The 27,961-nt window shown below is 42.4% G+C and overlaps 1 protein-coding gene across 2 annotated transcripts; it reads left to right on the forward strand.

The window, feature by feature from the left end:
• Positions 1–6: 6 nt before the first annotated feature.
• LOC131684828 (proton channel OtopLc-like) lies at positions 7–26,755 on the forward strand. Of its 2 annotated transcripts, none has more exons than XM_058968033.1 (6): positions 7–121; positions 14,718–15,056; positions 15,124–15,344; positions 15,900–16,043; positions 16,406–16,699; positions 25,597–26,755. In XM_058968033.1, the coding sequence occupies exons 1-6, from the start codon at positions 45–47 to the stop codon at positions 26,625–26,627; spliced, it is 2,106 nt and encodes a 701-aa protein (XP_058824016.1). In that variant the 5' UTR covers positions 7–44; the 3' UTR covers positions 26,628–26,755. The 2 variants fall into 2 exon arrangements, with proteins under 2 accessions (XP_058824016.1, XP_058824006.1); XM_058968023.1 differs by lacking the exon at positions 7–121 and adding an exon at positions 14,398–14,658.
• The last annotated feature ends 1,206 nt before the right edge of the window (positions 26,756–27,961 follow it).

The following is a 27,961-nucleotide window of genomic DNA, read 5'->3' on the forward strand; positions in this document are numbered from 1 at the left end:
AACTAATGGGTGAAGACTTTGTGTGTATAAGCGGAGATGAAGCGATGGAGGCGCTGAGTGCTGCGCACAAAAAGGAAAGAGAACGGCTCAATACGCTTGTGGAAGAATCACCTCCCGTCAGGTGAGATTTTTTGTTTATCGATGTTCAACCCGGTCAAACCATTCGGAATCCTGAATGGAGTCATTATGGATTCCAGCTCAAATGCAGCAACCGATTCCGAAATCGATTGAATTGGAACCGGTTGTTGCATTTGAGTTGGAATCCATACTGACTCCATTCAGGATTCCGAATGATTTGGACCGGGAATTCTTTTACGCCCAAGTTGACAAGTTCTGACCATTCTTGAAGTATTCAATTTAATTTTGTTTATTGATTTAGGAATTTGTCTAAATCTGATGGATTCTTACGAAGTTATCTAAAACTACAAACTACCCTAGAATCGCTACCTATAAAGCTCTGTAACACCTCAACAAAATGCTGTTCAATGCGACGATTTGTATTAGTAATATTAATTCCTGTAAGGATATTGTACTTAAGCTACACGTATTGTGATCGCAGACAATTTAAATCATATTACACCATTTTTTGAATGCGTATTTTTTATATAACGGAATAAAAACATCGTAATTCTGAGACGTAATGAAAAATGTGTGTAACAATTTAAATGGGGAAATCCAATGTGCTCCTGTAAATTAAGGCCTAAGGGCTTAACAAAATATGTTTTCGATCAGACGGGAACAGTAGATGGATCGGTAAACAATTTTTTCTGACTCATCTTCGAATACCGGTTTGTAAGTGTTTCTGTAAATCACTCTGTTGTTTACAATCCGACACGGTCAAAGTAGGGGAAAGAGGGTAACAGTGGAACTATGAAAACGTATTGTTTTCATAGTTTCACTGTTACCCTCTTTCCCCTATATCTTCATTCATTCGATGCTTGATGTTCTCATCTCGTTTTGTAAGCGCAGGGCTACCTAGCATTATACTGATACATCTGAATTTGTTTGGATAAAGAAGCGCTATGCATATTCAGAACATTTTAGATTTTGATTATGAGATTTAAAAAAAACCCAATCGAAAATAAATGTTTTATTAGACCCTTCCTATAGCCGTACAGTACAGTGGCATTTTCCTCGATGAATTATTGTCAACCGAACTATAACATTTTAAATTGCAAAAATAGTGATGATACTCGATAGATTGGATGTTTTTGTAGGTGGAGATAGGTCCACCACAAAGAACAGACGTCAACCTTCGGCATTCAACTTCAGTAAAATCTCTAACGGTTTCGATGGTAGTTGGGATATCCAAACCAGGTGCGCTACTGTCGTCATGTTTTTTTGTGGCTGAGTTCGACAGAATTGACAGCGGTTATTCCTCTACCCAGTCAAACTAGTCCGGAACCGGTTCGGACTTCCAGCATGAATTCCAGCTCAAATGCATCAATTAATAGTTGTTTTCTTTAAGCAAGATTCCTTACTGAATCCATTCAGGATTTCGAACCGGTTCCAGAATGGATTTGACGAATAGTTGGGATAGGTTGGTGTGGCGGCGCTAGTGTTTATCGTATATTAATTTAAATGTTTACACACGTTTTTTAAATATTTTTATTCGATCGTGGATGTCTGTTCTCTGTGGGTCCACTAATCTCTTCCCGGGACTTCGATAAACCGAATATCGGCGGATACATTCAAAGCGCGCGATCGCGAAGTATGAACGAAATTGAAAAATAAGCCGGAATTCAGGCTTAGTATTCAGGCTCCAGTGACAACCAATTCTAATTAGAATTGATTGTGTCACTGGAGTCGGAATACTAGCAAGAACCTAGCCAGAATTCCATTTTTTTTATAGCTGAACTTCACTGGAACCGATAGCGTTACAGAAACGTAAAAGAAACGGAATCATCCTTGATTTTCTCTAGAAGTGTTGACAACCGCCATGGACTGTGTCATTCCAGTTCACTGGCGCGGGGAAAATATCACTCGTATCAACAATTTTAACTATTTTGTTGTTCTCATTTCAAATTTGTTTTTGAAGTGTTAATTTATGGCTAATTCGCGAACAGATTTAGAAGTAGAATACTTTTAACGTTTCTTTTGGGGGGTCCCATTTAAAAAAACCCGTTTTGATTCGTTTTTTATTAACTTTTGTGAAATCTGAATGAAATCAATAGTGATTTTCACTTTCGTAAAATATACGACTACTATACTGCCGTTCTACGCATAATTTTCCCATGTAAAAAGGAAATCCCATGGAACGCGGGATAAATATGCTTAAAACGGCAGTATATTTAACTGAAATAATGGATTTTGTGAAAGTAGTAACTATCTGCGGGATGGTCTATTCCGCACTATTCGAACGAGCAAGCGAGTGCTGTTAGGACTGCCCCTTTGTCATCAAATCAACTGCGACAAACGTATAAACGAGCGCTATAAGAAAAACGCGTCAGTTTGCGGCAATATATTCCATGACTGCCGCCAGTCACTGAGAGCATTTCATTGCAATGATGCACTGACGTGCCAGTTTCATGCATTCACCGAGGATCAGAGTTAAAAATAATCGAAGCTCTTTTTTGACGGCTGAAAATGAACCTGACGCGACTCGCGGTGAATAGACAAAATATTCATTCAAGTATCCATCCTTATTCATTCAGTTGAATATCGTACAATATATTCATTTCACTAATTATCTAGGAAAATGTTTTCAAATGTCGGTAAAGCATATGAAACGACAATCATCATCGCTTACATTGTGCCAGGGCCTACTTTGATGCGTTTGATTCGTTGCTGCGCGGTCGCTTCGTGTAATAATCGGAGACGAATGAAAATCTGCGTGGATAAATGGGCGGTTTGTTCGTTTGACGTTTTCAGCTGCGTCACTGAATATTGAAAAGGAATGCGAGTGAATATGATCAATTTTCATTCAATGTATTTGAATATTTTCAACTCTGCCGAGGGTTCAAATACAATGACGACACACCAGTGTGACAGCCAGGGTGGCCAGATAGAATTCCTTAATATCGGTAAAGTCACTAAAAGTTTATCGGTAGTTATCGGTAGGCCGGGTTGTTGTCCCAAAAACGTAGTGTTGACATAGAATTGTAAAACACTGAAAACACAGATCTCAGACCAAATCCAACTCAAAAATGAATGTTAATGTAGGATGTGTCCAAAATCCAAAAAAATCGGTTGTTTTCGGTAGGGATAAGAAAATATCGATAGTTTTCCCTTGGTCGTCTGTGAATCGGTAGGGAAGACCAAAATCGGTAGGACTACCGATAAACCCTGGTGACAGCACAGAAAAAACAGAACGTTCTTTTTTTCGGAGCTGAATTAACGAATTTCAAGTGTACACTGGCGCCCACTAAAGTTCAGCTGGAAATGAGCCGGAATTCCGGCTGGTTCCAGTTAGTATTCCGGCTCTAGTAACACAACTGATTCTAGTCGGAGTTCCGGCCCATTTCCGGCTGAACTTTATTTGGCGATTGGGTAGTTTGGTGCGAGAACCGCGCTCTCTTGAGCTTTAATTTCTATGTGGCATGTTCAGATAAATTCACCAAGGCGCGCGGCTCTAGATTGGAATGTACATTGGAGTGTGCCCTGTAGTGTGCACTGGTATGTACTCTTTGGTTTGTTTTCTTCTGGCAATCGGAGGTGCGTGTCCGATATTTCTGGACCAACTGCGGACAGCGAAAAATATCTGGAGGAATTTTGGGGGTTTAACAGTCTATCACAATGCCAGTAGAAATGCAACAATCGTTTCTGGTGGAAAATTTCGCCTTACAGTTTAATAAGGATTTGGTTCGACCGGGCTCGGTCAAACCATTCGTAATTTGAGTCGGAATCCTGAATGGGTGCAGGATGGATTCCAGCTCAAATGTAACAACCAATTCCAAAACTGATTGAGTCGGAACCCATTCAGAATTTCAAACCTGTTCCGGAATCGGTTTCGCTGGGGAGTCGCTGTAGATTCCTGCCCTTAGTCAAATTCCCCAATAAGTCCTGCCGGAATTCTAGCTGGATCGATTTTTGTATTCTGTCCCCACCCACTGAGAAGCCCAAAAAATTGTTTCAAAATCGTTGAACAGTTAATTGGACGCTGTCCTACGTTGGTCCAACGAACGTCCTTCATTGAACGATTTTAAGACCAACCGTTCATAGAGGGCAGTGACAAAACCTATATAATTCTATATAGAATCGGTTGTATACTAACCAGCACCGTTTTGGAAAGAATGCTTGATCTTTGACAAACACCATCGATTTACTCTTTTTAACAAGCGTAATTGCCTGGGGTGTTAAATATTGCGCCAATTTTGTATTCGCAATATGAATTACTTGAATCCATTGTTAGAAAAAATATGAAGCCCTGGTGTATTTGAAAAAAATCCGAGGAACAAAAATTCAAGTAGTGGAGACTAAGGGATGATTCCGGGTAAGTCAACGGTAAATCGTTAGTGTTGCATGCGATTCGTAGTTGTATAAGCTGCTCGTTGTAAGCAAAAGCTTCCACAAAAACAGTTGGTACAAACCATCCTTCCCCAATGCTTCACTAGGAGAGTTTTAAATCCTGGAACCACATCGGAAGATCTTACACTCCCCGAATCGTGCTACCGCGAAAAATAAGAATTTAGGAGCAATTGGAATTTGCATGCTAGCTGTCAGCAACTTTACAACAGCAAAATGTTTTTTTTGTGATGCAAAATAAGCCACCGATAATCTGTGAGAAAAGACAACCCTAGAAAGAGCAAGACACTCCCACCCACTGAGAAGCCCAAAAATGATTTCAAAATCGTTCTACACGGAACCAACGATGGACGCCTGTTGAACGGTTATTTAGACATCGTCCAACGTTGGTCTAACGAACGTCTTTCATTGGACGATTTTGAAACCAACCGTTGTTAGGGGGTTCCCTCAAAACCGACGGTGGAATCCTGATAGAAACGGTTGTACTGATTTAGCTGCATCCCGGTCAGCGTGGCAAGCAGAAAGATAGCAAAAGTTGAGCAAAGCGAAATTGATGCTGGCAGAGTTTCTGCGAGCGATTTGTGCGAGAATTCGCTCAAATGCAACAACCGTTTCTGACAGAAGCGGTTAAACCAACCGATGCTGCTCACTTTTATCCAGAATCCAACCAGGAATGTATGGCCAAGATCTCTGTACGCTTCCTGCCACATCTTTATCAGATATTTTGCTCGAATCGTGCTAAATTCTACCAGGTAGGAATTGCCAGGGTCTTTGCACAGTTTATGTCCGAGTTATGTCAGGGTTTTGCTCGGTTCCTGTCAAAATTTGCCAGAAAACGCGAGCGAAACCGAGTTCGCCCTAGCTCAACTAACCCGACTGAATACGCGCAGAAATCTGACAGGGCTGCCAAACCAAGACTGACAGAAATCTAGCAGAGCGGTCTCTGCCAGAAAAGTTGATAACTGGGTGGGTACATACTTCGTCGCATTAGTCGTACTTGCTGGGCTGATCCTATGCTCTAAGCCATATATAGTTCGTAAAATTGACACATTTTCCGCCTTCGTCCAAATGTCACAGAGAACAGACATCCATGATCGAACAAAAATATTTAAAAAATACTTTTCTATTGAGAAAGGCAAAACGTTTTTTTTTTTATTTATTAACAGATTAAGGCCGAAGTGGCCTGTGCCGTATACAAAAGATTCCTCCATTCCACTCGGTCCATGGCCGCGCGTCGCCAGGCACGCAGTCTGCGAAGGGTCCGCAAATCGTCTTCCACCTGGTCGATCCATCGTGCTCGCTGCGCGCTACGTCTTCTTGTACCGGTCGGATTGCAATTGAGAACCGTTTTCACCGGGCCATTGTCCGACATTCTGGCTACGTGCCCGGCCCACCGTAGTCGTCCGATTTTCGCGGTATGACAGATGGGCGGCTCCCCCAACAGCTGATGCAACTCATGGTTCATTCGCCGTCTCCATGTGCCGTCTTCCATCTGCACTCCACCGTCCCAGTTAAACTCATTCCGGAACCGGTTCGGATTTCTGAATGGAGTCATTATGGATTCCAAATCAAATGCAACAACCGATTCCAACTCAGAATCGGTTGTTGCATTTGATTTGGAATCCATAATGACTCCATTCAGGATTCCGAATCAAATTCCGAATGGTTTGACCGGGGTAGATGGTACGCAGCACTTTCCGTTCGAAGACACCAAGTGCGCGTTGGTCCTCCACGAGCATGGTCCAGGTCTCGTGCCCGTAGAGAACTACCGGTCTAATCAGCGTCTTGTAGATGGTCAACTTCGTACGACGGCGGACTCTGTTCGACCGAAGTGTCTTGCGGAGGCCAAAGTAAGCACGATTTCTTGCCACGATGCGTCTACGAATCTCTCTGCTGGTATCATTGTCGGCGGTCACCAGTGAGCCCAAGTACACGAACTCTTCAACCACCTCGATTTCGTCGCCACCGATGCAAACTCGAAGCGGGCGGTTCTCATTCTCTTCTCGTGAACCTCTTCCTATCATGTACTTTGTCTTCGACGTGTTGATGGCAAGTCCGACGCGCTTGGCTTCTCTTTTCAGTCTGATGTAGGCTTCCTCCATCTTCTCAAAGTTTCGTGCAATAGTATCAACGTCATCGGCGAAGCCAAGTAGCTGAACGGACTTTGTGAAAATCGTACCACTCGTGTCGATCCCTGCTCTTCTTATTACACCTTCCAGCGCGATGTTGAATAACAGACACGAGAGACCATCACCTTGCCGTAACCCTCTGCGTGATTCGAAGGGACTCGAGAGCGTCCCTGAGACACGTACTACGCACATCACCCGATCTATCGTCGCCTTCACTAATCGCGTCAGTTTGTCCGGGAATCCGTACTCGTGCATAATCTGCCATAGCTGATGTCGATCGATAGTGTCGTATGCGGCTTTGAAGTCGATGAACAAATGATGTGTGGGCACATTGTACTCGCGGCATTTCTGCAGTACTTGACGAAGAGCGAACACCTGGTCCGTGTTAGATCGTTCGCTCATGAAACCCGCCTGGTACTGCCCGAACTCTCTTGCAATTGGTGATAGTCGACGGCATAGTATTTGGGAGAGTACCTTGTAGGCGGCGTTCAGCAGGGTGATTGCTCGGTAATTACAGCAATCCAGCTTGTCGCCCTTTTTGTAGATAGGACACACGACACCTTCCATCCACTCCTCCGGTAAAATCTCCTCCTCCCAAATCTTGGTAATCACCCAGTGCAGCGCTTTAGCCAGTGGCTCGCCACCGTGTTTTAGTAGTTCGCTTGGTATTTGGTCAACCCCAGCGGCTTTATTATTTTTGAGCCGGCTGATCTCCTCCTGGATTTCTTGGAGATCCGGAGCCGGTAGTGTAATGTCTTCCGCACGTGCTCCCAGGTGCGTTACCGTGCCATCCTCGTCGTCTGCTGCATCGCCGTTCAGGTGTTCTTCGTAGTGCTGCCGCCACCTCTGGATCACCTCACACTGGTCCGTGAGAAGATTCCCGTTTGTATCTCTGCACATGTCGGCCTGTGGTATGTGGCCCCTGCGCGAGCGGTTCAACTTCTCGTAGAATTTCCGTGTGTCTTTAGCGCGGTGCAGCTGCTCCATCGCTTCGCGATCTCGGTCTTCCTGCTGGCGCTTTTTGGTCCGGAAAACCGAGTTCTGCCTGTTCCGTGCCTGTTTATATCGCGCCTCGTTCGCCCACGTGCGGTGTTGCAGCATTCTCGCCCATGCTGCATTCTTCTCTTCGACTAACTGCTCGCATTCGCCGTCGTACCAGTCGCTTCTTCGGGGCCACCGTACCTAGTGCAGTGGCTGCGGTGCTACATATGGCGGATCGGATATCTCTCCAGCCATCTTCAAGGGCAACTGCGCCTAGCTGCTCTTCCGTTTGTAGTGCCACTTCCAGCTGCTGCGCGTATTCTTGAGCCACTCTGCCATCTTGTAGCCGCTCGATGTTTAGCCGCGGCGTTCGGCTTCAACGAGAGCTATGCACTGTCGAAAGTTTTGAGCGCAAGCATACTGCAACCAGGTGGTGGTCCGAATCTATATTCGCACTGCGATAAGTGCGGACGTTTGTGATGTCCGAGAAGAATCTACCGTCGATTAGAACGTGGTCGATTTGATTTTTTGTTACTTGGTCCGGTGATCTCCAGGTGACTTTGTAGATATCTTTGCGAGGGAAGAAGGTGCTTCGGAGTACCATTCCACGGGAGGCTGCGAAGTTCACACATCGTTGGCCGTTGTCATTTGATACGGAATGCAGGCTGTTAGGCCCGATCACTGGTCTGTACATTGCCTCCCTTCCTATCTGTGCGTTCATGTCGCCGATGACAATTTTCACGTCTCGCAGAGGGCAACCGTCGTATGTCTGCTCCAGCTGCATGTAGAATGCTTCTTTCTCGTCGTCGGGTCTCCCTTCGTGTGGGCAGTGCACGTTGATGATGCTGTAGTTGAAGAAACGGCCTTTGATCCTCAACTTGCACATCCTTGCGTTGATCGGCTGCCACCCGATCACACGTTGGCGCATCTTGCCCAGCACTATGAAGCCGGTTCCCAGCTCGTTAGTTGTACCACAGCTCTGGTAGAAGGTAGCCGCTCGATGCCCGCTTTTCCACACCTTCTGTCCCGTCCAGCAAAGTTCCTGCAGCGCCACGATATCGAAGTTGCGGGGGTGTAGCTCGTCGTAGATTATCCTGTCACATCCTGCGAAGCCAAGCGATCTGCAGTTCCATGTTCCGAGTTTCCAATCGTGATCCTTTATTCGTCGCCTGGGTCGTTGCCGATTGTTCTGGGTCGTATTCTCTTCTGTATTGTTCGTTATGTGGGTTTTTTAAGGGGCGGCTTATAGGGCCTACGCCAACCACCTGTCTCGCCGGTGGGCCGTCGTGCCAGGACTGCTTAAGGTCCCACCTGGACACCAGGACAGGTTTACACCTTCCGAAGAAGGGTAACCCCCCCTTCCCTGCCAGCATACGACCAAAGTTCCTACCGGGGTTGGTTACCCGATCTTCACTAAAGTTACTCGTATCCCAGTCGACGCCACGAGGAGGCCAGGGCTAGGAGTTACTGGGCAGGAAGCTAAGGACCGCAAGTGGGGTCTATTTTATGCCTTCAGGTACGCACTTCCCAGTCATTGTCGACCAAAAAAACGTGTGTAAACATTTGAATTAATATACGATAAACACTAGCGCCGCCAAACCAACCTATCCCAACTATCCTTCAAATCCATTCCGGAACCAGTTCGAAATCCTTAATGGATTCAATATGGAATCTTGCTCAAAGAAAACAACCGATTCCGACTCTATCGGTTGATGCATTTGAGCTGAAATTCATGCTGAAAGTCCGAACCGGCTCCGGACTAGTTTGACTGGGTAGAAGAATAACCACTGTCAATTCGGTCGAACTCAGCCACAAAAAAACATGCCAACAGTAGCGCACCTGGTTTGGATATCCCAACTACCTTCGAAACCGTTAGAGATTTTACACAAGTTGAATGCTGAAGATGGACGTCTGTTCTCTGTGCAAATATTGACCAAACACTAATCGAGAGTACTAACTCACGAAGAAACACTGTAAATTCCGGCTCATTGCCGGATGAACTTTACCGGATCGTATGCAACAATCGATTACGACTCAATCGCAGTTTCGGAATCAGTTGTTGCATTTGAGCTGGATCCAGCGATGCCAGATGTGAAGACATGTCCTCATTTTGAAGACATTTGAGAGGTTGTGAACAGAGATGCCAGATTTGAAGATTTGTCTTCATTTTCAAGACATTTGAAATGTTGTGAAGACGTGTTTTTCATTTCGAAGACAAATTTTTCTCGGATGTCTGACTGATTTCTGGTAGAATTCTGGCTCAAAATCAATAACCGATTCAGAATCTTGGCCGTTGAAGACAAATGAAGACATTTTTTATGAAATGTGAAGACATTTGAAAAATATACCTGGTATCCCTGGTTGTGAAGGTTTTTAAAGACAATTTTTTTTCGGATGTCACAAAAGCTAAAACTGATTCAGAATCCTGATCGGTGAAAAAAAATAAAGATATTTTTATATGAAATGTGAAGAATAAACCTGGTATCCCTGGCTAGAACCTACACTGACTCCGTTCAGGATTCGAATCAAATTCCGAATTCTTTTATTTCGTTTATAGAGGGTGTAACCTTATGGTAATTCGCCTCTATTTTCGAGTTAGAAAAATCACTAATCCTGTGTGTGGAGTTGGGAATCGAACCCAGGAGAGCTGTGTATAAAGCAATCGATTTGTCAACTACGCAATGCCCATCCCCTTCCGAACGGTTTGACCAGGTAGGATCCGACCCCATTGACATAACCGATTCTAATTAGAACCGTTTGTGTCGCTGGAGCCGGATACTAACTAGTGCCATCCAGAATTCCGACTTATTCTCCGATTGGACTTACTGCCCAGGTAACCAACAAGCATTAGTGTAGGCAGTAAAATAGCATATAATTTGCATTTCAGATGCTTCTTGCAGTATATTAGCGTTCTTTATGCATAACTGTTGTTAATCAGCATTCAAAAAACTGTTTAAAAACTTCTTGTCAGTAAGCAGCATTCTGAATGCACACAGCGGTAAAAAAGCATTTTAACCCTAGAACGATTTTGTGGGGTACATTTGTACCCCACAGCTAATTGCAATCCATGTTATTCCGTTACGGTTCATCGAAAATGCAAGCAATCCTTATCATAAATCAATTTGATCATTAAACTTCCATAAAAGCAGATGCAACCTATTTGTTTCACTTGACCAACTTAACAGTGCCCGCTTAAAGTTTGTCTGGGGTACAAATGTACCCCCACAAAACCGTTTACGTTAGTGTTTTGTCATGTGTACATGATTCGGAAAATTTATTATATTTTTTTTAAAAGAAAAATATCAATACATGGTAAGCGATAAACATGTGTCAAATTGTATAAACTTCAACATTGCTGAACAATAGAATCTGTTATTTGGTATAATAAAACTACTATAGCAAAGTTACTAGAAATGCGCTTGGATCGTTATAGTATTTTTTGCTTTTACGGATAAAACTGACAAAATACATTCGTTAATATAATTTGTATATGATATACACCAAGCACCACACGATTCGCAATCTTCTGTAGCCCAGGCTCTGGAACATTCTTACTTTTCATACGGCTCTACCTCTCCCTTCGACGCCTTACTGTTTTATCACCGTTACTGCATTTTGTTGTACTTTTACTGTTCGTATTGGCCGTTGGTCAAAAAAGCACCAGAATAAATGCACTTTTTGACCAGTTTTTGGATAATTGACTACTTCTTCAAAAGGCAATTTAATAATCTTCACAACGCCGTATAGATGGTCAAAATCAGTTTTAACTACCGGAGTTATAGCATAATTAAGCAAAAAAGGGAATTTTGATGTGTTTTAAAGACTTGTTCTATAAAAAATGAAATAACACATAATAAAATAGACAAAACACGAATATTTTTGAACAGGCTGCTTTACGAATGATTTTAGAATAAAACTCCAATTTAATTATAAATCCAATGAAAATTAGACATATTCAGGAGCGATTTTAGTTCTGGGGTACAAATGTACCCCACAAAACCGTTTACGTATAGAAACAGTCACGAAACAGTTGTAGGGTTAATGGCACAGCAATAATTTGGCCGAATATTTTGCCAAAAGCGACTTTTAAATAGCATTTAAAACGACTAAATGCTTATCAGGTAGTCGTTAACACGCATTTTGTATGCATATTGGTTACCGGGGCGGGCACGTTTGAGCAGGATTTGTTTACATTAAATTGCATTTGTTAGGCTGATCGCAATACTGTGATGTAAATCTGAGTCAAAATGACAAGCCGTTGGATATTTTGATCTGTCAAAAATACATCTAGAACACGGTGTTCTCAATACGATGAGTTAGCCAACTGTTCTGAATATTGCTTATTCGATTTTGTTACTGTTTATCACTCATGTAACACACTCTTATTGTTTTTTTCTGCTGTCAGTCGTATATTGCAGACTAAATTTTTTGAAACATAGTGTTCTATTTGTGTTCCAAATTGTGGAAAATTTAAAACAGAATAGTCAAGCTTTCAAAAAAGTGCTCGAAAAATAAAACTGCATCTTCCCCATAAAAAATCCTCCCGATTATTCCACCGACTAAATCAGTTTGCGTCGGCACGATCGTCCGACTATGCCACCAATTAATCGGTCGATTGTTGCACCGATTCTTATGGGAGCTTAACATAGGCGTCTACCGACGCGACAACCGATTAAATATGTCCGACGAAATTTGCTAAAATCGGTCTATTTCAAACAATTATGCATGTAAATGAATAGGGGAGACTGAGGAGACTTGATCCCCTTTTTTATTTTTCAATCCTACTCCGTGGAATGATACAAAAACTATGTATTTTTTGTAGTTTTATATTGTTTCTAGGGTTGACTGATAATCATAAAAAAATTACATGGAAATATTATACTGGACATGAGCTATGAGCATTTTTGGAAAACAACGAAAAACTGGAAAATTCTTTGATTAGTGGAGACTCGATCCCTAATTTGGGGACACTTGATTATTTTTTGAAAACGTGTTTAAAAGAGCATGTAGGGTAGTAAGCCTATTTTTACCCTTTTTCTATTATCATCCTACCCATCTGAAGCCTTTGGTTAGAGCAGCTTCTGCCATCTTGGCTCAACGCATTGGCTCAAATGGTGTTGCGATAATTGGGGTACTCGATTAGAGTTTTTGCTACGCTCAAACAGAAGATATTCACCATTCTCAAGACAATTTTGTTATTAATTATAATAAGAGGCGAATGACCTTAAGGCTAAAACCTCTATAATCGAAAAAAAAATGGCTCCTAATAACAAAGCAAAGAAGCTGAAATAATAAAATGAATAATGAAATAATGTGGTATTCTCCCTAATAGGACAAAAATAGGTACCTAACTCCATTCAATGTTATAAATGTATTGTGGTATTGATTAAATGGTTGTGATTACATATTACTATTTTTGTTACTACATATTACGCATCTCTCACAAGATTTTTTTACGAATTCCCCAAATCTCTGTGCAATGTCGTTATTATGGTTGAGGAACATCAAATGTGGGATGCATGGTTGCTACGTATACTGTAGTAAACAATTACAGTTAAGTTTCTGTACGATGAAGCGTTGATTTTTGACAGTATTTTTTGTTATTTTATGGCAACAATGACTTCAATTGTTCTGGTGTGAATTTGGTTATTTTCAGTGGTGTGTATGAAGCATGATGAAGGGGATCAAATCTCCACAAATTTGAAGGGATCAAGTGAACCCATAGCATCTATTTCAGCAAATTTTAGCACAAGTGTAGCTGAACAAAAAAATCAGCTCAATCATAACGTATTCATATAATTGACATTCTCCTGTAATTCTGTATGCAAAAATATAGTATGTAGTGGGTTACTTTATCAATTGTATAAAAGTTTGAAAATTTAGAAAACAAATCTTCTTCAGTTCTTCCGAAATTTTTTTCTTTGAATCGGTAAAAATTCAGTAACACATGTCCAATTTATTTTTTTCTGTTAAAGAAACATATGTTTAGATAAAACTGCGCAACTTTCTAGTATATTCGATTAATGTATTCTGATCCGCCTTTGAGTTACAATGATGGGATCAAGTCTCCCCGGGGATCAAGTCTCCTCAGTCTCCCCTATAACGAGTGTTTTTTTTTTCGTTTGATGTTAATAATTCTGGCGTTTACTTTGTAAAGATAAAGACAAGAGATAAAAGTATTTCACGTGAGATCTTTCGATCTTCAGAGAAAATGTATCAATACTCAATGTTTATCTACATTACTGACCTTTGGAGATGTTATTAGCTGACAATAGATTTATCCAGGTGCGTTGATGTTGAGTTGTTTTAACAATTGAATGTGAAGGTAAACAAATCATTTACACGGCGAATTTGGAGTCAATCAAACCACTTCTGGCTTTAAGGGATAGTATAAACATACGAGATCTCAGTGTGCGTATTTTCAACAACAATCAATATTTCGTATCCAGAAGATTCAAATGCTACACAAGAAGATGAGCCTACTACAATAAGTTTACTAAAAACTCATCATCGCAATTAAAATGGCTCGAGTTCTCTCGAAAAAATAGCAAGCGGTCATATTTGGTCCACGTGATGACAACTCACAGTATGTGTACATAACTAATTACTTTATTATTAGTGAAATCAAGTGTGCACTTGAAAAAGAAAAGTCATCGAATATGGGTTAATTCTGCCCATGCTTTGCAAACATTGCAAGTAGATAAAATTGCGCCTCATGCTAATTTCTCAACGCTACCGGACCGGATGATAAAATAAAAGAACCCATTCCACTCTGGACCCAAGGTGCTAACCGTGTCATTCCTCGGCTGTCGAAAGAATCTGTTTTGACAAGTTGTTAGCATAACGATTGGCACCTCTGATCAATCAATATTGCTACAGTGTGATAAGCATCGCACGGTTTTTTTTCGGTAGGAGCGAGCAGTCACAAATCAGACCCTGTCAGGAGTTGTAAAATATTCCCTTTTTGCCGATACGGAACGGGCGCAATGGCAAAAACCGTCCTTGATAAGCGGCTTTCGGCCAGTACAAGCTCAATGTCATCGATGGACAGTGACATCGAGCAGATGCGATTCCTTCAGAGAATGTAACAATCTTTTAAATCTTAGTTGCTAATCAATTTGATCATTTTGAATTTCTATGCAGTGAACAAATGGCAGCACCGGAGTTTCAAGTAGTAGTAACAAAGCCACCACCGGATATCGGCAGTTCACATTCACCCAGAAAGTTAACGCCCAACACCAGCTTCGTGTATAAACCGGAAAGTCGGCGGCAGACCACCATCAGTACACACAGCGATGATCTGCCCGAAACTGGCTCGCGACGACCTTCGCTATTCAACGGACAACCGAGACCGTCGTTCAGTGTGTATAAAAAACAAATGATGGAATTCCTGCAGCGTCACGGCAGCCGACTGTCACTATCGAAAAAGGACGAACTTCCGATTGTCACTGAAATGCGCAACAGAAACCGAGCGGTTGCCGAGTAGGTCTTTCGTGCGTAGTAAACTATAATATAACTCGACTAATCTATTGAACTATTTCACTTTCAGGGATCAATTCAGCACTGCCATCTCTGCGTTGTACGCCAAACTACTTATCGTACTCGGTATTGCATTCCCCATCACTGATGTCATTTCAGAGCGAGCTGTACACGGTGCCTTCCAGGGATTCTATCTCTACCTGTACTTTGTCAGTGTAGTTTTCGTAGGTTTTTTGTACATCGTCCGATTGCGACATCAGACTAAGCTGAAGATGCTCCTGGAACAGTACCGTAAGTACCATTATAATCCAATAACGCAAGAAAATTCTCCATCACTGGTCCCAGTTTGAAAAATCTGCCCTATCATGAATCAAGCGCTTTAAAACTTTCTAAATTAAGACAGACGCATCAGCGTCAGTGACGGATTGTTTTGTCGGGCCTATCATAGCAATCTTCAATGGGAATTTATTTGCGGTTTCTTTTTTCTTGTGTCGAGTGTTATCACGAGACTATTATAAGACTAGGTCTAGCTATCGGCTTTCACGCGTCATTACCGCTTTATAGCTCTCGTGCTGCAATTGCATCTATAATGCTAACCAGTTAAGATTAGATAGAAATTCTTCAAAAGAAGCATTTGCCGTCCAATAATTAGATTGAATATCTTGTTTAATCTGCCTTTGCTGCCCTCCCAAGTAGTACACTGAGAATTTTTTATAAATTGAAAGTGATGACATATAGCAGCACTTACATTTTTGAAAATGTTCAAAAGCATCCTTGCAAGAACTTGGTGTCACGTCCGTCCCCACACAGTTGATCACAAAAATACTTAATTCTATCAATTTACAGAACATCCCAACACCGTACCGGATCTGCTGAAGCCCAGCCGAACTCGGTTCGGATCGTTTTATCTCCGTGCCGGAGCAGTTGCCTTTGGAATCGGCAGCATGGTGCACTCCAGTCTGGAGTTCGGTCAGTACTTCGAATTGAAACGTAAGTCAAATATTAGCTTCAGCTACGACGACGAGCTGTCGAAATCGAATTTTACACCGATTCAATTCGATTCAGTCTCTCTCGGGAGGATCGAATCTATGCTGCACTTTCGAAACTAAAATTCAATCTGCTCTGTTCAGTGATGGGGCCATTTTGACATTTGGGGTGATGGTCATTTTTAGAACTTTACAAATTTTTCATTTTAGGATTAAATTTTCACATCTTCTCAATTTTAATTTCGCTTTATATTTTTTTAAATCTATTTTTAATAACGCCAACACCCTAAACCAATCGCAAATATTGAAAACCCTGCCGTAATCTCTATGCTCTCCGGTTCCGTCCAAACACGCACACACACACAGGCGATGAAAGATGTCAAAATGTTCTAATTGCATTAATTCCGGCCGCCCGGATGGCCCTGTGCCTGGTGCAGATGCAGTTCATCTTCTTCAGCAGCGGTCAGTTCCACATGGACCGCCACAAGTTTGTAGCCCGCTTCGGCCTGATGCACATGCTGGCCACCAACATCTGCGAGTGGTTGTACGTGATTATCGAAGAAGCCAAGCACGAGATTGTACACATTGCCCACGGGGGGTTGCACGGCGGTGCGGCGGCGACTGCGGCAGCATCGGCAGTTACGGCGGCTGCATTAACAGGTAAGACTGCGTACTGGTGATGGTTGGCACGGTGGGAAATTTGTTAGTCAATAAAATATCATTTCTTACATTTCATCAAAGAGAACAGACATCCATGATCGAAAATATTTAAAAAAAAACGTGTGTAAACATTTGAATTAATATACGATATACACTAGCGCCGCCACACCAACCTATCCCAACTATCCGTCAAATCCATTCCGGAACCGTTTCGAAATCCTGAATGAATTCAGTATGGAATCTTGCTCAAAGAAAACAACCGATTGATGCATTTGAGCTGGAATTCATGCTGGAAGTCCGAATCGGTTCCGGACTAGTTTGACTGGGTAGAGGAATAACCGCTGTCAATTCTGTCTAGCTCAGCCACAAAAAAACAAAAAGACAGTAGCGTACCTGGTTTGGATATTCCAACTACCTTCGAAACCGTTAGAGATTTTACACAAGTTGAATGCTGAAGATGGGCGTTTGTTCTCTGTGATACGACCATGAAGTATTTCCAGGACTCATTTTTTTTAAATGTTCGGTATTCCATTTGTCAATTTCCAACTATTTAATTTTTTTATTTTGGATGACTTTTTCTTCTCTAAATTACTAATTATCCCAATCTAATTTTGGAAATTAAAAATTATCCTAATTTTTTATTTCCAAGGTAACAAAATATTTATTGCAAAATCTTTAATCACTATTTCTAATTTTGGATTACTTAAACTAAACAAAATAAAACTAGTCATTTTTTGTTTAGAATCTCCTAAATGGATTTCGGATTCTTCATGCCCTCCATCTTCTTGTTCACCGGAACAAAATGTTTAGAGAAATCGATCGACGTTTTGATACTATAAGTAAACCGTCAGAGTAACAATTTAGCACTGGGTGGAAATATACCAGTTTTTGCGTACTCTCCCTGTAGAGTGTATTTGTTTTTAATCTTTTATACTCACCGCAGTTCTGGACCGTTCACATTTAGTTGTAAATTGTCGTTTATTTTCGCCATTGTGAACGGTTTTGTTCGTGCAGATAGGTTAGATAAATATCGTTTTATGTTTGTGAATAAGTAATATAAAGTTAGATAGGCCACAATCCTCCCTCGCTGTCGAAAAGTGTGCTGAATTGGTGGAATAATGAGAGACAGCGACGGCAGTGGTGGAAGGCAGGCGATTTGTTTACATCGTGCAGAAGACAGCCATCGAAGTTTGGGTATAAAGTGGCGGTTTAGGACAAAGGTCTGGAAAATATTCTATTTTTTTCGAGACAGTTTCCCGCCACGACCAACCAGTGAGGTTAAGTGTGCACGTGCGACAGTAAAAATTTCTGTCGAAAAGTGCCGGCCCGTGGTCCGGGTACTCAATAAAGAGTGGTACTGCTTTGCCGAAGGGGGACAGCTAAGTGCCAAGGAGTTTTTGCTTCCCCGGGTAATCGTCAAAGATCCTAAGTATCCGCCCCTCTCGCTGTAGAGGATAAGTCGAACGAGTCTTGCTCTCCTCTACAGCCATGCGAGGGAAGCAGGTAGGACAGCTACTCCGCCTGGGAAGAACACTGTGGGATCTTCCGGGATTTCTTACGAGGAGCAACCCAATCCGACAATATTTCGTCACCGACGCTAGGGAGGTTCCAATAAAGGAGCCTAGCTCAACTCCATTGATAAACGTTAAATTGTAGAGTGGACGTGGCGACTTAAAAGTTGGTAAATTTAAAAAAAAATGTTTTGTTTACCTTTTTTGTTTATATACTTGATTCCGAATCCGCGTTAGAAGCATCTAGGCCGCCCTGTCAATAAGGGTCCGCTGTCAAGAACCCAAGTAGTGGGGACACCACTACTTACATACGGAAACGACTGTCTGGATAGTGCGAAGTCTTCGTGCAGTTTGACAAATATGACGCGTGGTGGCACATGTCGTGCGCTGGTGTATCGGAATCGATCGAAGGTCGAACATTGCAAAAAACAAATACTGGAAGCGGAAAAATGACATCTGTTCTGAAATGTTTCAACTTCGAAAGACCTAACCGGAATGTGCGGAAGAAAACACGGATGTGAACCGGAAACGTGAGAAGGATAGTATCAATGAGTTGGATAACCAGTATCGTCATCTCCAAGGACTTCCGATCGCCAGTTAGAAAAATGCAAACCCAAACTGTTGATAGGAGTAAACAACTTGAATCTGAGTGTCCCACTGCGTACGCAAGAAGGATTACGTTACGAACGAGCTGTTATCAAGACCAGATTTGGGCTGGTGTGCCCAAGACGTAAAAAGTGTAACGGTATAACACATACAGTGAACTGTCATTCTTGCAGCCGCTCTTGTACTCAACAGCTTTATGACACAGTGAGAGATTTTTTTTGCGCTAGATGATGTTGCGATCGTATTGGCAAATGCTTCGAGACGGGGCTATTATGGAGGTATGATCATATGGAGTTCCCTGACAGCTAAAAAATAGTTCTAAGACGTCTGGAGAAGAAACTGGCACTAGAACCATAGCTTAAGATCGTCTAGAAACAGTTGACTGCATACCAAACAAAAGGCTACGCTCATATACATCCAAAGAAGGAACTACTCTTTGCGGATCTGAAACGAGTTTGGTATGTACCACTAAGAGTGTTGATGAACCCTCGGAAGTCAGACAAAGTGCGAATAATTTTGGATGCAGCGGTGGAATCTCAACGCGGCGCTTCTGAAAGGTCCTGATCAGCTGATTTCACTAGCAGCAGTCGTGTTACGCTTTCGTCAGTTCAAAGTTGGAGTTACAGCATACATCAAAGAGTTGCTCCATCAAATCTTCATACGCAATGAAGATCGCAATTCATAGCAATTCTTCTAGCGTTCGGATCCCTCACGCCGTCCGGAGATCTTCGTGATGGATGTTTGGATCATCATGCTCATCCGTGTCAGCGCAGTTCGTGAAAAAGAAGAGTTCCGGGAACAATATCCCCAATGATGGATCGATAGATGCAGGGCACAGTCGAATACCATTATGTGGACGACTGCTTGGAGACTTTTGAGAGTGTAGAAGAAGCCTTGGGCGCCAGTCGAGAAAAGCGTATGATACACGAGGAAGGAAGTTTCCAGTTAGCATTCGAAACAGTGTAGAAGAGGTGACACATAATCAGCTAAAACGAAAAGCGTCGTTTTATGCGGTGGATTCGAGCGTGTACTGGAACTGCTGTAGAGTGTGGAAGGAGATGAACAAACAATGATCTACAACGATGACGAACGATATTCAGAACTTGATGGAAAGCTATCAACGGCCAAATAAGAGACAAAAATGTTGAAATGCCTAACGAGTTTCTTTGATCCACTAGGTTGTATAAGTTTCTTCCATATCTACCGTAAAATCAATGGGATGATGTTGAGAGTAGGCTGAAATGGAGAAGATCCTTCAGCGATGTTGGCGGCGTTACTTTCGCGAAGCGACTCTAGAACTCTATCATGAAGTGGAGCTACATATTTTCGTCGATGCTAGGAAGCAGTGTTGGGGACGCAGTTGATGAAATTCCTGGATGTTGCTCATAGTTTCATCATAGCGCTAAGGTATTTGTGGACCGCTGTTCGTGACCTGTTGTATCGGAGAAATACCACAACGGATTCCGGCGACTGGCATATTCCGAATGGTTTGACCGGGTCGATTTCGAAACCAATTGACACCCCCTACGCCCCCCCCCACCAAAAAAAAAACGGTTGGTTTCAAAAGCATCCAATGAAGGGCGTTCGTAGAACCAACGTAGGACAACTTCCAAATAACCGTTTAACAGACGTCCATCGTTGGATCCGTGATGAACGATCTTGAAGCATTCTTTTTTTGGCTTCTCAGTGGGAATTCACGTGCAGTTGCGTTAGTGCAGGATTACGGTTAATCGGTTGTAATTGTTGACAAATGAGGTTAAATCACAATACACTCTTATTTCATATACATTGCAACTGATTCTGATCGCAGTAGGCGTACGCGTCGGTCGCGGGCATTTTTCTCGTTCCCGTCAATTTTTTCAACAACAGAATCGAAGCGTATCTTTTTCAATTTGTCTTTTATTCTGGTGAAGCAAATATCATTTGTGTCGAGAAAGGATTGTGAAAAATTGATCTTCCCGATTAACAGTAGGTATCTAAAGAAATTTAATTTCAACGCGTATCATTCGGAAGAGGTGATAGGTTGTCCCGTGGACGGCAGATTCTACGCGTTTTGCAAGTCGTTTGTGCGTGCAAAATAAGATGATCTGTGGGCCGAATTTGGTATCCAGTCGAATATCGAGTTAACAGATAGTTGCCCTCCTATACTGAGAAGAACGCTTTGACCAAACGCGGACGCGATTTCTTAATCTGTGACGTTTTTCGCAAAAAAAACCCGGCCCTTACACGTTCAATATTTTTGTCAATACACAGTATTGACGATATTGCTTCACTATGTCAATCCCATTTGAAATGCACAATACAACTTTTTTCCATTAAACGTACAATACTTTTGTCAATACTCTCTATAGTATTGAAACGTGTAAGGGCCGCTATATATGTCCATACACATTGCAACTGTGCTATTGTCCTACACGTCAAATAACTCAATAAAGCCGGATGTACCTGTTCCCAGTTACCTAGTCAAATCCACCTGGAAATCGAGCCGAAATTCTTCATGATTTCCCCCAGAATTCCGACTCCAACGAACCGTCAAATTCCGAGTCGGAATCGGTTTCCGCAAAAGCCAACCAGAGTTTCGCTTCATTTTCTGGCAAGTTAATTTGAGGAAAACTGTACAGAATTTAAGTCTCTATCCCGGGTACTTCCCGTCGGAATTTTATTACTTAAATGGCTCAACTGATTCCGAGTAGGCGTTTGTTGTCATTTGAGCTGGAATTCTGTGCAAAACCAGTCAGAATTTCGGTAATCATTTCAGTCCTGTCACATGCATATATCCGGTCAGCGTGGCAAGCAGAAAGTTAGTTGAGCAAAGCGAAATTGATGCTGGCAGAGTTTCTGCCAGCATTTTGCGCGATTTGTGCGAGAATTTTGGCAAAGAATTCGCTCAAATGCAACAACCGTTTCTGACAGAAGCGGTTAAACCAACCGATGCTGCTCACTTTTATTCAGAATCCAGCCAGGAATGTACGGCCAAGATCTCTGTACACTTCCTGCCACATCTTTGTCAGATGTTGTGCTCGATTCGTGCTAAATTCTACCAGGTAGCAATTGCCAGGATCTTTGCACAGTTTATGTCCGAATTATGCCAGGGTTTTGCTCGGTTCCTGTCAAAATTTGCCAGAAAACGCGAGCGAAACCGAGTTTGCCCTAGCTCAACTAACCCGACAGGATGCGCAGAAATCTGACAGGGCTGCCAAACCAAAACTGACAGAAATCTAGCAGAGTAGCCTCTGCCAGAAAAATTGGTGACTGGGTGGGAGTCGGAAATCGGTTCTGTATTCAACCAAACCCAGCCAACAAAGCCATCCATAAAATAAACCTGAATTCTGGCTTACTTTTGCCAGGATTCCAGCCCAGAGACAACCGATACCGAGTCGGAGTCAATTGTTATTTGAGTCGGAATTCTCGCAGAAATCAATCGGAATTCAAGCTCATTTACCCAGTTAAACTCATTCCGGAACCGGTTCGGATTTCTGTATGGAGTCAGTATGAATTCCAACTCAAATGCAACAACCCATTCCGACTCAATCGGTTTCAGAATCGGTTGTTGCATTTGAGTTGGAATCCATGCTGACTCCATTCGTTATTGGAAAGGAGAACTTCTACTCAACCACCAACGACAACGCTTGAGCTTGTGCGACCACCCCTGGCTACTACTCCGTTTTTGATCTGGACTAGCTGAAGTTGTACAGGGAATCAATAGATAATTATGCACAAGTGTCACGGGAGGACGATATTTGTTAGCAAATATAGAAGTTGGATTCTACTTCTTCTTTACCGACACCAGAGAGGTGACTTTAATATCTGGACTAGAGATATCGATCCATCAACTCATGGACCGGAGACCAACGGTTTTACTTCCCTTCCGAAGGAAGACGTGACCACAGATTTTTTCACCTCAGAATAATCTCAACGACCATGGCAGGAATTGAAACCAGGCCAACTGAAATGAGGGTCGGTCACGCTTACCGTTTCTACTCAACCACCAACGATAACGGACTAATAATATTGGGCCGCAGCCAGATTTATTCTGCACGGAAGAAGATTCGAAGCACTTGGAGACTCCTAGGGATGGACGAAAAACTAGGCCTGAAGCTGAAAGCCTGCAGCGGTTAAACGTCAGAAGAGGGAACGATAGGATGAGATGGTAAAAAAAATACATGAGACGACAGAGGAAAGCTTTGCTAGAAACGACGCGCGAAGTTTAACAAGTAGAGAAAGCATGAGTACAATGAAGATAGGGAATAATCAACGAGCTGTGGATCCACCCGCGCTAGACAAAATGCAAAGGTTATTCAAAAGCTGAAAATCGAGAAGGTCATTGGGAAGGACGAAATCCCGACCGGACTTTTAACAGTCGGAAGTGACCGGCTGTACGAATCAAGAAGGACCATCAGGACATGTTTGATTCGATGAAATGAATAAAAAACTGAGGAACATCCAGCTCGTTCGCGACGTTAGATTGATTAAAGCAGGGCAATGGCACTCTCCGATGTATTGTTCAAAATAGCACTCGAAGTTATGATCACAGAGAACAAACATCCATGATCGAACAAAAATATTTTAAAAACGTGTGTAAACATTTGAATTAATATACGATAAACACTAGCGCCTCCAAACCCACCTATCCCAACTATCCGTCAAATCCATGCCGGAACCGGTTCGAAATCCTGAATGGATTCAGTATGGAATCTTGCTCAAAGAAAACAACCTATTCCGACTCTATCGGTTGATGCATTTGAGCTGGAGTTCATGCTGGAAGTCCGAACCGGTTCCGGACTAGTTTGCCCGGGTAGAGGAATACCCCCTGTCAATTCAGTCGAACTCAGCCACAAAAAAACATGACGACAGCAGCACACCTGGTTTGGATATCCCAACTACCTTCGAAACCGTTAGAGATTTTACACAAGTTGAATGCTGAAGATGGACGTCTGTTCTCTGTGGTATGATGCTCAGATCTGACGTGCAAAGGAACGGAACCATGATCACGAAATCTCACATGCTTCTTGGGTTCGCGTACAAAACCGACACCTTATTGGCGTTGATCGCAGAGTAGTGGAAGAGGCGCGTGTCACTTTTAAAAGGGAGGCTGCAAGAATCTGACTGCCTTAATAAACCCTGATAAGACAACTTCCATTATAGCTGGTAGCGAGCGAAATAGTCCGAAGGGTATTGGTTCCGATTTGGAAATCGATGCGGAATGGTTCGAGATTGTTGATTCGTTGAATATATCTTAGAATCTTGTGACAAGTGCGAATGGAACTTACTATAATTTTTGGGCGACTAACCCCGACACCAGAAAGGTGACTCCACCTTACTGAATCCTAGATATCGACCCATCAACACATGGACCGGGACCAACGGCTTTACTTCCCTTCCGAAGAAAGACGTGAACTATCACCGAGGATGAACAAAACTGAGTGATCGGCAATCCATAGATAGATCCATTCAGATCCGTGTTATCCATGATTTTTCTCATGTCGTTAAGAAATAGGTAAAATAAAAGAGGTTCTAGAACACTACCCTGTAGAACACCAAGGCCAATTTCGGCTTCCGTTGATGTAGTTTTTAAACCTTGGAACGGACGTACATCTGAGTAGCTGCGAAAATCACTCGAGTATTTCCTTATACGCAATAAGACCTACTCGCGAACAAATTTTGAACCCAAAAATTTGTGTGGCAGAAAATTAATACAACGTTTGCTTTTGAATCTTATATTTTTACTTATTAGGATGCATGCTTTCGTAAAATCTAAATTTCTAAATTATTGATGTGAACCCAAGCTTAATTTGCGGACTTTCGATTTTATCCACACAGCGGTTCTCAACCTTGTTTGCTCCGCGGACCCCTTCGAAATCGCCTTGGGTCATCGCGGACCCCTTCGAAATTATCCTGGGCGGTCGCTGACCCCTTCCAAATTACCCTGGGCGCTCGCGGACCCCCACGGCTTAACATCGATTTATATGCTGTCAATATATTTTCAGCCTGATACGATAAAAAAATTGAAGCTTCAATATCCGTCCGGAAAAGATTTTCCTCTTCGCGGACCCCCAGCAACGACTTCACGGCCCCCAAGGGGTTTGCGGACCCCAAGTTGAGAGTCGCTGATCCACACCATTAAAGTTTTGATCGGATTTAATTGCGATTTTTGTTGCAATATTCGACATTTTTAAAAAAAATTCTAGTTCTAGCAGCCTGTTTGGGTTTGAACAGTTCTCGTTTCACGAGAACTCAATATCTTATGATTGGGTGCACCTCCGGGGGGTTAGGTGCATTGATCTCTTCAGTATAAAATGCACAAAATTCCTAGTGAAAAAATGTTAAATCTAGTTCCGAACGAGCTAAGTTCCCTTTGAGAAAGTAACAGACAAGTATTCCTTCGCTCATTGAGGAAGATGTCCTTGTTAACCATTCAATTATGAACTGATTACTGCTTTTATCTGCAACTACAAATAGCCTGCCACACGGAATAAGCCAATTTTTTGCCAGCTGTCTAATGGATTATCAGTGCGGCCGCACATATTCATTTGTCTTGCGCATTTTTCTCTCGATTTCATGGTTGACACTATTGATGTATTTAGTTATCTGACTGTGTTTATATGGACGGTACTAACAGGCCACTATTTCCTTCAGTGTCTTGCATCTCTTTCCCATCAAAATCTGCTCGCACACCGTCATCACCGCACACCGTCACGCATTTTCTTGTCCCACGCACGCCTCCAAAAGTTGCCTAATTGATGGAAAATTATTGTCCACCCCCTCTTTTTTCAATTGCAGACAACGACGACGGTGGGCTTAGCATTCGCAGCAGTATCGCCCTGAACGGGAGCCATCATCATCATCCGCTGCGCCATGCAACCAGTCGGGATCTATCGTCCAGTGCTTCCATCCACGGTTTCGAATGCCAGCGGACCAACATAATGGGGTCATTGGTACAGAATGCGGCCCCATTCCTGTTTCCCTGCACGATTGAGTACTCGCTAATCTGTGCCGTCATTCTGTTCGAGATGTGGAAGAAGGTACGCGAGAGCACCCGGGAGGCTAATGGATCGCGAAGAGGTTCCCGGAAAAGTCTGACCGGAAAAAGTGCCAACCTGCTGTCGGTCGACTGTTCGAATGCCCAGCGGGGGATGTTCGGTGGGATTCTGGTCATCGTACTGACCATTATAGTGCTGATTATGTACTTTGTGCTGCAGAAGGAACGATTTTATAAAAAAGCGGCAACCATTGAAGTTACAATCAGCGAAATCATCATCTATAGTATAACGGCAGGGGCCGTTGTTTGGGCTATGTTTCGAATGAGAGATTTGAAATTTTCCCAGAAGAAAGGTGACGCTGGAATAAGTCTGGACTGTCGGTTGCTGGTTCTGGCGCAGGTCGGCATTTACATCTACTGTATGTTCAGTATCATTGGGACATTTTTCTCGATTGGCATCTCCGAGTATGCCACCGTTTATTCTTTGCTTGCTGAAATAATTTCCTTGATTCAAACATCCCTGCAAACGCTGTTTATCATGAACGCGTGGTGGCGTCGCTGCAAGGGTGCCAAACAGAACCGGACCAAACCGGGACGAGAAATTATCACGTTTCTTCTAATTGCCAACATGTCGATTTGGTTCATCAATACACTGATCAAGACGAACGCTAGCTTTCGGCCGACTTTGATGAACTTCTACGGTGTGTGGGCCTGGACGATCATCACGCATCTCTCGATGCCGCTGGCCATCTTCTACCGGTTCCATTCCACTATCTGTCTCTTCGAGGTATGGAAGAATACATTCAAAGTGAGATACGATCGCGGTAATTAGAGTTGAAAGACTGGGGTGTTTACAACGAAACCATGTGATTTCTAGGCTAAGGTTTTATTAAGTTTTGTTGATGACATACCATGTCATTTTCGTTTGTTCAACGAATAAATGTCCATTTTATTTTTTAACATGTGTTATTATTTATTATTCACTCTTTGCTGAAATGAAGTCACGACAGTTTTATTTACAAAAACGTAACTGATGGTCATGTCATGCATTTTAAGTGGTGATCAATTAAATTGATTCTGGACCAATAAAAGCAGTGCAGAGAATCCAAATCATTTGGTTTGGAATTGTTCTTTTCAATAAAATGTCCGAAACCACAATCTATTTCTAATCATCTCGAAAAAGACGCTGAATAAACAATGATAAATACTAATCCTACTGTGTATCAGTTTCATACTCCTACATTATTTATGCTGAAAGAAGTAGCGCTTAAATCTATCACGAGCGTGAGACTAGACCGATAGTTCACCCGAACGACTGGAACTACCATACGGTTAACACGTCAACATGTGGCCAAAACTATCGTATCATTATATATCAGTCACCGAGGGCGACAGGTTTGGCTTGGGCCGAACCCCGAGACCTGTTTGATTTATGCTACACAAGGCAGCTAGTTTGCCACTGGATAAGTGTGGCTACATTTACTAGTATGGAATTAAAGGCAAGCGAAACGTTTAATTTCATGCTACCTCCGTACCGGTAGAAGCTGCCGTTGCTTGACTAAACTGTGAGCAATTTATTGTGAACTTATAGAAAATATGCTGAGTTAATTATATTGACACCAGTCTCGCTAGCAGACAAATTGCATTCTCGGAGCTCTCGTAAATCAGGAAGCCGGTTTCAAACCGGACAGCATGATGGTTTAAATTTAATGCGTGCGTTCAAGAAATATCCATGTTTGAAAAACGGTTCAACAATTCGGTCATGTTTTCTTTTAGTTTCCAACTCTTTTTCTTTATTTGCTTTATTTGCGTAAGTCTCAGTTCCAATCTCAAAAAAAATTGTCATAAATCATTAAGCTAATCTTGCAACAACGCCAATCACGGTAACGCGATTGGCTGTGATTTGGTAATTCAGGAACCGATAGCAGTTGGAACGCTTTTCGATATCGTCCAAAAACTTGCAATCGAAACTTAAGCCAGGGCCACGAAGAAGCCGATACGATAAAAACTAATCCCTACTTTAAATTTATAACAACCCGATTGATTGCAGCCAGATGTTGATTTGATGTAGCACCACCGTTCGAAAAGTTAAGTTGAAATAACAGCTCGAGGTCATAAATGAATCAATTGAGTTTACGGTTTATTACTGATTACACAGGGCATGAT

The sequence above is a fragment of the Topomyia yanbarensis genome, chromosome 1, assembly GCF_030247195.1.
Source record: "Topomyia yanbarensis strain Yona2022 chromosome 1, ASM3024719v1, whole genome shotgun sequence".
Classification (NCBI taxonomy): domain Eukaryota; kingdom Metazoa; phylum Arthropoda; class Insecta; order Diptera; family Culicidae; genus Topomyia; species Topomyia yanbarensis.

Coding starts and splice junctions, on each gene's coding strand:
- LOC131684828 (XM_058968023.1), top strand. CDS start 14,561: ATGGCAAAAACCGTCCTTGATAAGCGGCTTTCGGCCAGTACAAGCTCA. Junction 14,659..14,717: donor ATGCGATTCCTTCAGAGAAT/GTAACAATCTTT, acceptor ATTTCTATGCAG/TGAACAAATGGCAGCACCGG. Junction 16,044..16,405: donor TCAGTACTTCGAATTGAAAC/GTAAGTCAAATA, acceptor ACACACACACAG/GCGATGAAAGATGTCAAAAT.